This window comes from Oncorhynchus tshawytscha, unplaced genomic scaffold, assembly GCF_018296145.1.
Source record: "Oncorhynchus tshawytscha isolate Ot180627B unplaced genomic scaffold, Otsh_v2.0 Un_contig_4934_pilon_pilon, whole genome shotgun sequence".
Taxonomy (NCBI): Eukaryota; Metazoa; Chordata; class Actinopteri; order Salmoniformes; family Salmonidae; genus Oncorhynchus; species Oncorhynchus tshawytscha.
In genome coordinates, this window is record NW_024609814.1 from 42,501 (window position 1) to 54,939 (window position 12,439).

A 12,439-nucleotide genomic window follows, 5' to 3' on the forward strand; every position below is an offset into this window, starting at 1 on the left:
TCTATGCTGTATATCTGTCAACTGCCCAGATGAAGGAACGTTGATAGCTTCTCCCCTGAAAGGCTTTATCTCAGTTGGTTAACACTGTCTTGTGGCCTGGGTTCGGACCCCAGTCACTCACCTGTAGTGTATTTTACCATGTTGTCCTTTCCTCCCAGGCTACAGCCCAGATGGAGGAGCGTCTGTCAGAGTTCATCCAGAACTTCTCCCCGGAGAGCGTGCTGCCGCTGGCTGACGGGGTCCTCAGCTTCATCCACCACCAGATAGCAGAGCTGTCCAGAGACTGCCTGACCAAATCACAGGACGGACTCATCACAACGGTGTATTTCTTTGAGCTGCAGGAGAATCTGGAGAAGATGCTCAAACGTGAGTCATCATGCGCAAACACATGAGTCATCATGCAGAGTTGCAACACACATGACACACACAACACATATACATGATCACACACACAACACATATACATGCACATCACACACACAACACATATACATATCATATACATGACATATACACACACATACACAACACATATACATGATCACATACACAACACATATACATGCTCACACACACACAACACATATACATGATCACACACACAACACATATACATGATCACATACACAACACATATACATGATCACATACATACACATAACACATCACATACACAACACATATCATGCTCACATACACAACACATATACATGATCACACACACAACACATATACATGATCACATACACAACACATATACTCACACACACACAACACATATACATGATCACATACACAACACATATACATGCTCACACACACACAACACATATACATGATCACATACACAACACATATACATGCTCACACACACAACACATATACATGCTCACATACACACAACACATATACATGATCACATACACACAACACATATACATGCTCACACACACACAACACATATACATGCTCACACACGCACCCCTAGTCCTCTTCTGGTCTTCCAAAAGTAACTGTCATTAAATTTTATTGGTGCAGAACCTATTAATTGCTAAGAATTTGTTTATCGCTGTCCCTGGTGCTGAAGCCCTCTCTCTCTCTCTCTCTCTCTCTCTCTCTCTCTCTCTCTCTCCCTCTCAGGCCTATGAGCGTTCTGAGAGCTCTGAGTTGACCTTCGTCACTGAGCTGGTCAAAAAGCTCTTCATCATCATATCTCGTCCCGCCCGGCTTCTGGAATGTCTGGTGAGCTCTATTACAGGTCTATTACAGGGACGTTGAATGTTCAGGCTGCGGCTCAGACACTCTGGAGACTCTATTCTAGAGCACCTGGTTCAAATGGGTTTCAGAGCAGTTCACTCTCTAAATAGATCAATATATGCTGTACTATCATCCCTTAATTGACATGTTGAATTATTTTGTCATATAAAATTATTTCATATTGCGCTAATTCCCCTAATTTGGAAAGTGTGTTAACTACCTTGTACAAGCTTGACTTTTCAACACATGAACATCTTTTTACCTCAGATTGGTGATGTTAATATCAAGATTATACTAAATTGATTTTGCTTTAAAAAAAAAAAGTTGCTGGCCACAAACAAATCCACGTATTTGACAGTCAAGCTGGCACTGAAATGAAACCCCTGTCACTTTGTAGGTCTACCTGTGAGGTGATGATTCGTTGAAATGTTCCAGTCAAATAAGTGTTGTTTCCTTTTCGTATTGGCCATCTACTGTAAACGTGACACAGATGAGTTGAGGAATGGCTACTACAGGGTCTCATCTATCGACAGGTATAAGTAGTTTACCCAAGTTGGCTGTGGTTTTATCTTCTAGAAGAGTGCAAACGGTACACGTCACCCCGGTTATTGTCCCAGTTCCATTGATCTTTATAGACAATAGTGATGTGATTCATTTGCGCTAGCTTTTGAATACAGTAGAACAAGCCAATCAAAGTGTAGAGTGGCTGCTTGGTAAATGTTGGTGTGTGTGCAGTTTATAAGCAACTTATTTAGCTAAATAGAACTAATCTGAACACAAGTGTGACGTGTATGTGTCGGGAGTAATGTTTATTTTTGGCCTTCAAAATATCACAACTTATTTCAGCATATTGATTATGAATTTGGACATTTAAAAACAAATTCATAATCAACAACAGGTAGCAGGAACAGTAACATTTTCAACTTATGTTTTAGGAATGTAAATGATACTTTCCGCATCATTTTTCAACAGGATTCTACTTAATCACCTAAAAACTAATGAATGAACCCCAAAACGTGCTTTGGTTTATTGATTTTGATAATATAGCTATAATCGTGAAAAATATGTTTGTTTTGCCTACTATTCCAAATGGCACCCTATTCCCAATATAGTGCACTACTTTAGACCAGAACTCTGGTCCCAAATGGCGCCCTATTCCCTATATAGTGCACTGCTTTAGACCATAACTCTGGTCCCAAATGGCACCCTATTCCCTATATAGTGCACTACTTTAGAACATAACTCTGGTCCCAAATGGTGCCCTATTCCCTTTATATTGCACTACTTTAGACCAGAACTCTGGTCCCAAATGGCACCCTATTCCCTATATAGTGCACTACTTTAGACCAGAACTATATGGTCCCAAATGGCACCCTATTCCCTATATAGTGCACTGCTTTTGGACCAGGCCCCCATAGGTCTCTGATCAAAGGTAGTGCACCATGTAGGGAATAGGATGCCATTTGGGACACACAAACATTCCATACTGTTCATCCCCTTTAATCTGTCTCCCTCTCTCATTTTTCCTGTAGCTTAATCAACGATACTAGAGGCTAACTTTATGACAGATTGTGCGGTGTATTTAACCAAAACACATCCCTTGTTTTCATAGATATAGGTCAAAGATGTCTTTATATGAGTCATTACATACACAGCATTAAGTTAAATGCCTAAGGATATTTTCCTAACTGTAAAACGTCCACCCACATACAGTGCTGCCATGGGCCAACACCTCATTCAATGACAGTTGAAATGAACTCCTCCAACTGTCCAGTTGACATTCAAAGCTATATGTACATAAGTCACTGGAGTGTCCCTGGATTTACACACTCTGATTGATGGCTTCCCCTGCCTGTCAAACGCTTGGTCTTACCTCCTTCTGCTGTTGCGTCTCATCTTCCCGTTGCCAGGGCGACCAGCGGAAGAGGTCGATAGGGTCAGGCTGGATGCTTCTGCTTGTGTCAGTTATATGAGAGTGAGAGGGAAGAGGTAGGCAAGGATGGAGGGAGAGAGAAAGTGAAATGGAGGGGGAGAGAGAAAGCGAGAGAAGGAAAGATGTAGGGAAGGATGGAGGGAGAGACAAAGGAAAATGCAGAGGAGAGAGATGGAGAGAGAGAGGAGAATGAAAGAGGTAGGGAAAGTTGGAGGGAGAGAGGAGAGAGAACGTGAATTGGAGGGGAGAGAGGGGGGGGTTCAGTTCATTTGGCATTCTAGTCACAGTCTCCTCTGATTTGGTGAAATGTCAGAGCCATGGTGGAAGAACATTATCCCACATAGAGGTACATAGAGCAGAGCAGAACTCTGTGCAGAGAGCTTCACTCCCACAGAATCCAGTACAAGACTTATATTAGTCCAGTACAAGACTTATATTATATTGTGTCTCTAATCTATGATCACTCCACTCATCATAGTTGGCAATCCAGGGAACTTTGTAAATTTACTCAAATAAATATAATCTATTCTATTCCTTCTATTTCTATGGGTTCACTCCTCTCATCTGTATCTTAGTTGGCAAGGCCAGGGAACAGTTGATCATCAGAACACTGAAACCAGGAAATGACCTTCCCCTCCCAGCTCCAGGTGCTCTGGTTTCTAATAACAGTGTTATATCCCTCCACAAAGGGTGAATGAAAGAGATGCCCAGAGGACAGAATAAAAGGCTATGTTAATCAGCTGTAGGGCTTATTGGAGCAGCAATTCAAAGTTATGACCATGTTAGTACCCAGCAGTTTATTAGCTCCTTATTTCAGCCTGTAGGATTCCCCAGTTAAACTCAAAACAGCACACACAATACCATACACAATGGCAGTCGATGTGGCAGATTTAGTCTGTTACACTCTATATTGTCCCCCCTCTTCTCAATACCACAGACAGTACTGTCAATATTGTCCCCCCTCTTCTCAATACCACAGACAGTACTGTCAATATTGTCCCCCCTCTTCTCAATACCACAGACAGTACTGTCAATATTGTCCCCCCTCTTCTCAATACCACAGACAGTACTGTCAATATTGTCCCCCTCTTCTCAATACCACAGACAGTACTGTCAATATTGTACCACAGACAGTACTGTCAATATTGTCCCCCCCCTCCTCTCAATCAATACCACAGACAGTACTGTCAATATTGTCCCCCCTCCTCTCAATACCACAGACAGTACTGTCAATATTGTCCCCCTCTTCTCAATACCCCCTCCTCTCAATACCACAGACAGTACTGTCAATATTGTCCCCCTCTTCTCAATACCACAGACAGTACTGTCAATATTTTCCCCCTCCTCTCAATACCACAGACAGTACTGTCAATATTGTCCCCCTCCTCTCAATACCACAGACAGTACTGTCAATATTGTCCCCCTCTTCTCAATACCACAGACAGTACTGTCAATATTGTCCCCCTCCTCTCAATACCACAGACAGTACTGTCAATATTGTCCCCCTCCTCTCAATACCACAGACAGTACTGTCAATCTTGTCTTCCCTCTTCTCAATACCACAGACAGTACTGTCAATATTGCCCCCCCTCCTCTCAATACCACAGACAGTACTGTCAATATTTTCCTCCCTCCTCTCAATACCACAGACAGTACTGTCAATATTGTCCCCCTCCTCTCAATACCACAGACAGTACTGTCAATCTAGTCTTCCCTCTTCTCAATACCACAGACAGTACTGTCAATATTGTCCCCCTCCTCTCAATACCACAGACAGTACTGTCAATATTGTCCCCCTCCTCTCAATACCACAGACAGTACTGTCAATATTGTCCCCCTCTTCTCAATACCACAGACAGTACTGTCAATATTGTCCCCCCTCTTCTCAATACCACAGACAGTACTGTCAATATTGTCTTCCCTCCTCTCAATACCACAGACAGTACTGTCAAAATTGTCCCCCCTCCTCTCAATACCGGCGGCAGGGTAGCCTAGTGGTTTGAGCGTTGGACAAGTAACCGAAAGGTTGCTGGATCGAATCCCTGAGCTGACAAGGTAAAAATCTGTCATTCTGCCCCTGAACAAGGCAGTTAACCCACTGTTCCTAGGCCATCATTGAAAATAAGAATATGTTCTTAACTGACTTGCCTAGTTAAATAAAGGTAAAAAAATATATATACATTGTCTCCCCTTCATGTACATGAGTTCAATCCAGAAATGTCAATACTACATCAAGTTTATGTGGCAGACTGGCAGCTTTTGTGTAACTGTGTATATGGTTCCTTGTCTTCCCCCCCTCTCTATAGGAGTTCAACCCAGAGGAGTTCTATCACCTGCTGGAGGCAGCGGAGGACCACGCCAAGGAGGGACACCTGATGAAGACGGACATCCCTCGCTACATCATCAGCCAGCTGGGTCTGACCCGGGACCCTCTGGAGGGTGAGACACACACACATTTAATGAAGATGGATACTCCTTGTTACGTCAGGACACTCTAGAGCCCTCAACTCTGGAACCACTTGGTTTTATTCCTTTCTTCTCCTCCAATCAGGGACTGATTTAGACCTGGGACACCAGGTGGGTGGAATTAATTATCAGGGAGAATGGAAAACCAGCAGGCTCCGGACCTCGTTGGGTAAGAGTTTAATACCCCTAGACTAGAGGGTGAGTAAGGGAGGGGGAGGATGAGAGGGAAGAGAGGAACGGAAAGAGAAATTGAGGGTTGGGACAGACCAGGGACCCTCTGGGGGGTGAGAGAGAAGGATGAGAGGGAGGAGGAGAGAGAGAGGAAGAGATGAATGGAAAGAGACAGATTGAAGGCTGGGACAGACCAGGGACCCTCTGGGGGGTGAGAGAGAAGGATGAGAGGGAGGAGGAGAGAGAAGAGAGGAACAGAAATAGACAGATTCAGATGGCTGGGACAGACCAGGGACCCTCTGGAGGGTGAGAGAGAAGGATAAGAGGGAGGAGGAGAGAGAAGAGAGGAACAGAAATAGACAGATTCAGATGGCTGGGACAGACCAAGCACCCTCTGGAGGGTGAGCGAGAGGTAGGAGAGAGGAGTAGAGGGGAGGTTTAATGAAGAAGAGACTAAGAAAGAGAGGGAAGAGAGGAATAAAAAGAGACATGCAGGCAGCTGGGACTGACCTGCGACCGTGTGGAGGTTGGGATGGGGGGGGACAGTAGACGGAAACAGAAAGAGACAGATTTAGGGCATCGTGTACCTGTAGAAGCCAAACAAGAGAAAATGAAAGATTGATGGTTGAGATTTCTCTACCCACATTTTGACAGCCACACTCCCCTCGGTTGTTTATTATAGGTAATTAACTATAAAGCTAGCAGAAATAACCTTAGGAAAAACAATACATTTTGGCATGAGAAAAACAACAGCATCTTGGCATTGTAGCATGTGGGCAGGGATCCACCTGTCAGCTAGCCTGGTCCCAGCTCTTGTCATTGTCACACTGAACCTTGGCAAGACAGCACAAACAGACCTGGGACCAGGCTACATGTAGACATTATTGAGACGCAGAGAGAACTCCCTTTACTGATTATGAAGCCGGTCGCAGCACTGCACTCACTGTCATTAATCTACACCAGCCCCCAAACTCCTTCTCTGACTCCTTCAATTCATTCCAGCTCCACTTCTCACAGTGGCAAATCCATCACAAGCTGTTCATTGAACTACTCAATGTAAATGGGTTAGAAAGACTATTCAGAATCCGACTGGCTCCTCTTTGTCAGCTACCTTCAGTCTGGTTGAAGAATTATGAGTTTGGGTTTTAGTGGGGGTTGTCACAATGTGACACTTTTTACAAACCACCTCTTGGTTTAGCACCTTTCTGTTTTTCACCCACACAAATATTCACAGCTTCATCTCTCTTTCTCTCTCTCACACTCTCTTGTCTTCCCTCCCTCTCTCGGTTCCCCAAACACAACCATTTCGTTTTTAGAAATGTTGTTACCAAGGTGACAAGAAGATATATTATTTTCACATCACTTTATGTGACATCTAATTCAAATTAACGAGATGCTTACTTAAAGGTGCAATGCAGCCGTTTTTATCTCAATATCAAATCATTTCTGGTAACAGTGAAGTATCTTACTGTGATTGTTTTTAATTAAAATTGTTAAAACATAATTCTTCTTCGCAAAGAGCACTGTCTGGAAGTGGTCTGAGTGGGGAGGGGAAAACAGAAAATGAGCTGTTATTGGTCTATTAACTCATTTACCAGCTCCATCCTAACAAAACAGGCTGAAATTTCAGGCGGTCGTTTCAAACAGCTCTAACACTAACTTTTTCTCCAACTTCATACTGTGGAAATATATATAGTGCTTTGGAAAGTATTCAGACCCCTTGACTTTTTCCACATTTTGTTATGTTACAGTCTTATTCTAAAATGTATTAAATTGTTTTTTCCCCTTATCATTCTACACACAGTAGCCCATAATGGGAAAGCAAAAACATTTTTTTTTGAATTTTTGCAAATCTATTTAACAATAAAAACTGAAATATCACATATACACTACTGTTCAAAAGTTTGAAATGAAAACTTAGAAATGAAAACTTAGAAATGTCCTTGTTTTTGAAAGAAAATCACATTTTTGCCCATTAAAATAATATAAAATTGATCAGAAATACTTGTAGACATTTTTAATGATGAAATTGACTGTTGTAGCTGGAAACGGCAGATATTTTTATGGAATATCTACATATGCGTACAGAGGCTCATTATCAGCAACCGTGTTCAATGGCACGTTGTGTTAGTTAATCCAAGTTTATAATTTTAAAAGGCTAATTGATCATTAGAAAACCCTTTTGCAGTTATGTTAGCACAGCTGAAAACTGTTGTGCTGATTAAGGAAGCAATAAAACTGGCCTTCTTTAGACTAGTTGAGTATCTGGAGCATCAGCATTTGCTCAAAATGACCAGAAACAAAGTCTATCTTCTGAAACTCGTCAGTCTATTCTTGTTCTGAGAAATGAAGGCTATTCCCTGCGAGAAATTGCCAAGAAACTGAAGATCTATGTAGATATTCCATTTAAAAATCTGCAATTTCCAGCTACAACAGTCAATTACATAATTAAAAATGTCTACACTGTATTTCTGATCAATTTGATGTTATGTTAATGGACAAAAAAATTCATTTTCTTTCAAAAACAAGGACATATCTAAGTGACCCCAAACTGTTGAACGGTAGTGTAGATACTGTAAGTATTCAGACCCTTTACTCAGTGCTTTGTTGAAGCACCTTTGGCAGTGATTATAGCCTCGAGTCTTCTTAGGTATAACGCTACAAGCTTGGCAAACCTCTATTTGAGGAGCTTATCCCATTCTTCTCTGCAGATCCTCTCAAGCTCTGTCAGGTTGGATGGGGAGCATTGCTGCACAGCTATTTTCAGGTCTCTCCAGAGATTTTCTGGCTGGGCCACTCATCAAGGACATTCAGAGACCTTCGCCCCAGTCTGAGGTCCTGAGCACTCTGGAGCAGGTTTTCATCAAGGATCTCTCTGTACTTTGCTCTGTTCATCTTTGCCTCGATCCTGACTAGTCTCCCAGTCCCTGCCGCTAAAAAACATCCCCATAGCATGATGCTGCCACCACCATGCTTCACTGTAGGGATGGTGCCAGGTTTCCCTGCCAGGTTTCCCTACAGTTCAATCTTGGTTTCATCACACTAGAGAATCTTGTTTCTCATGGTTTGAGTCCTTTAGGTGCCTTTTGGCAAATTCCAAGCGGGCTGTCATGTGCCATTTACTGAGTAGTGGCTTCCATCTGGCCACTCTACAATAAAGGCCTGATTGGTGGAGTGCTGCAGAGATGGTTGTCCTTCTGGAAGGTTCTCTCATCTCCACAGAGGAATTCTGGAGCTCTTTCAGAGTGACCATTCGGTTCTTGGTCACCTCTCTGACCAAGGCCCTTCTCCCCTGATTGCTCAGTTTGGTCAGGCGGACAGTTTCAGGAAGAGTCTTGGTGGTTCCAAACTTTTTAAATTTAAGAATGATGGAGGCCACTGGGTTTTTGGGGACACTCAATGCTGCAGACATTTTTTGGTACCCTTTCCCAGATCTGTGCCTTAACACAATCCTGTCTCTGAGCTCTACGAACAATTTCTTTGACCTCATGGCTTGTTTTTTGCTCTGACAGGCTGTGAGACCTTATATAGACAGGTGTGTGCATTTCCAAATCATGTCCAATCAATTGAATTTACCACAGGTGGACTCCAATCAAGGTGTAAAAATATCTCAAGGATGATGAATAAAAACACCTGAGCTCAATTTTGAGTCTCATAGCAAAGGGTGTGAATACTTATGTAAAGAAGGTATTTCTGTTTTTTGTTTTTATTACATTTGCAAAAATGTCTAAAAACCTGTTTTCGCTTTGTCATTATGGGGTATTGTGTGTATATTGATGAGGGAAAACATTTATATAATCCATTTTAGAATAAGGCTGTAACATTACAAAATGTGGAAAAAGTCAAAGGGTCTGAATACTTTCCAAAGGCACTGTATATATAAAACATGGAAATCCCGTATTTGACTGCACTGGGCCTTTAACATATTTGCATTTATTTGTTCAGCACTCTCCCCCTTATCCAGAGTGACTCACATGTCAAAGTGATTGTGTTATTGTAGAGAAAAACCTAAACAACCCTCTTTAAAGTGAATTGCCATTGCATTGCTCAGGCTGTAACACAACGAAATGTGGAATAAGTCACTTTCTGAAGGCACTGTATGTATACACAATGCTATTGATCTGCAACAGTACACACCAGATACTGTATTGAGTGTTAAATCATGTGTTTTTGTCCAGACATTGTGAGCATGGACAACTACTATGACAGTGAAGGTCTCCACACCCCAGAGCCAGACGATTCTGCAGAGGTGAGGACCCTCCATCTCTAATGAGAAATACACTCACAGACACACCAGATCAGAGGTGAGGACCCTCCATCTCTAATGAGAAATACACTCACAGACAACCAGATCAGAGGTGAGGACCCTCCATCTCTAATGAGAAATACACTCACAGACACACCAGATCAGAGGTGAGGACCCTCCATCTCTAATGAGAAATACACTCACAGACACACCAGATCAGAGGTGAGGACCCTCCATCTCTAATGAGAAATACACTCACAGACACACCAGATCAGAGGTGAGGACCCTCCATCTCTAATGAGAAATACACTCACAGACACACCAGATCAGAGGTGAGGACCCTCCATCTCTAATGAGAAATACACTCACAGACACACCAGATCAGAGGTGAGGACCCTCCATCTCTAATGAGAAATACACTCACAGACACACCAGATCAGAGGTGAGGACCCTCCATCTCTAATGATAAATACACTCACAGACACACCAGATCAGAGGTGAGGACCCTCCATCTCTAATGATAAATACACTCACAGACACACCAGATCAGAGGTGAGGACCCTCCATCTCTAATGAGAAATACACTCACAGACACACCAGATCAGAGGTGAGGACCCTCCATCTCTAATGAGAAATACACTCACAGACACACCAGATCAGAGGTGAGGACCCTCCATCTCTAATGAGAAATACACTCACAGACACACCAGATCAGAGGTGAGGACCCTCCATCTCTAATGAGAAATACACTCACAGACACACCAGATCAGACTTACACTCACAGACACACCAGTGAGAGACCCTCCATCTCTAATGAGAAATACACTCACAGACACACCAGATCAGAGGTGAGGACCCTCCATCTCTAATGAGAAATACACTCACAGACACACCAGATCAGAGGTGAGGACCCTCCATCTCTAATGACACACCAGAAATACACTCACAGACACACCAGATCTCTCTTCAAATAGTATCTAGCTTAAGTTGGACTTGACTGAGCTTGCCTGCTTGTTTATGTAGGGGAAGATGAAAGCCATGAAGCCGCCAAGTGAAGAAGACTTTCAAACCATCAAGCTGATCAGCAACGGAGCATATGGGTGAGTAGAGTCTGGTCAAAGCAATATGAATGACTATACATTTCATGTACATCACAAAGTCCTCACATTCATTCAAAGACATGAGGCTCCATGAGGCTCCAGGTAGATTTCTCTGACCATCTAATTTTACCACAACCATACCCTTGGCTTCTTGCACCTCTACCCTTTACCCATCTCCCTCCTCCCGCTCTCTCCCCTCCCTCCTTCTTCCCTCCTCCTTCCCTCCTCCGTCAGTGCGGTGTACCTGGTACGTCACAGGGAGACCCGTCAGCGTTTTGCCATGAAGAAGATCAACAAGCAGAACCTGATCCTGAGGAACCAGATCCAGCAGGCCTTCGTAGAGAGAGACATCCTGACCTTCGCTGAGAACCCCTTCGTGGTCTCCATGTTCTGCTCCTTCGAGACTCGCAGGCACCTCTGCATGGTCATGGAGTATGTTGAAGGTTAGTGGGTTTCTGAGGAAACTGTACTACTTTAATGGAATTACATTAAAGGCTTCATAGGGTGTCCCAAGAAACTTCACATATCTTACACCTTGCTCTTTCAAAGTTCTCTCTGTTCTGATCATGTTCACTTCCTTTGAGGTGAGAGAGTTTCTCAGGAAACCGGTTGGATTTCATCCTCATTCTGGAAAGTAGTACTCTCCCTTCTGCCCTTTTTCATTTGCCCTTCGTGGTATCTGATAGGACTGGCTAGGTGAAAGCACTATGGTGGAAACCAGCGGGGAGGGCGGCTCATAATAATGGATGGAGTGATGTAAATGGAATGGTATCAAACACATGGAAAACCACATGTTTGATGTGTGTGATACCATTCCATTCCAAACATTACTATGAGCCCGTCCTCCTCATTTAAAGTGCCACCAGACAAATCAAATCAACGTTTATTTGTCACGTGCGCCGAATACAACAGGTGTAGACCTTACAGTGAAATGCTTACTTACAGGCCCTAACCAACAGTGCAATTTGTAAGTAAAAAATGTGTATAAGGTGAACAATAGATAAGTAAAGAAATAAAAACAACAGTAAAAAGACATTTGAAAATAACAGTAAAGAGGCTATAACAGTAACGAGGCTATAACAGTAGCGAGGCTATAACAGTAACGAGGCTATAACAGTAGTCAGGCTATAACAGTAACGAGGCTATAACAGTAGTCAGGCTATAACAGTAACAGAGGCTATAACAGTAGTCAGGCTATAACAGTAAGTCAGGCTATAACAGTAACAGGCTATAACAGTAACGAGGCTATATACAGTACAGGCTATA

The 12,439-nt window shown here is 42.8% G+C and overlaps 1 protein-coding gene across 1 annotated transcript in view; it reads left to right on the forward strand.

Moving 5' to 3' along the window:
- Positions 1-12,439, forward strand: part of LOC112241461 (microtubule-associated serine/threonine-protein kinase 1-like) — a 63,710-nt gene that overhangs the window by 31,438 nt on the left and 19,833 nt on the right. The window contains exons 7-12 of the mRNA XM_042318704.1: positions 159-365; positions 1,138-1,242; positions 5,497-5,629; positions 10,006-10,076; positions 11,097-11,173; positions 11,408-11,616. Coding sequence (XP_042174638.1) covers positions 159-365; positions 1,138-1,242; positions 5,497-5,629; positions 10,006-10,076; positions 11,097-11,173; positions 11,408-11,616 — 802 coding nt within the window. The remainder of the gene's footprint in view (positions 1-158; positions 366-1,137; positions 1,243-5,496; positions 5,630-10,005; positions 10,077-11,096; positions 11,174-11,407; positions 11,617-12,439) is intronic.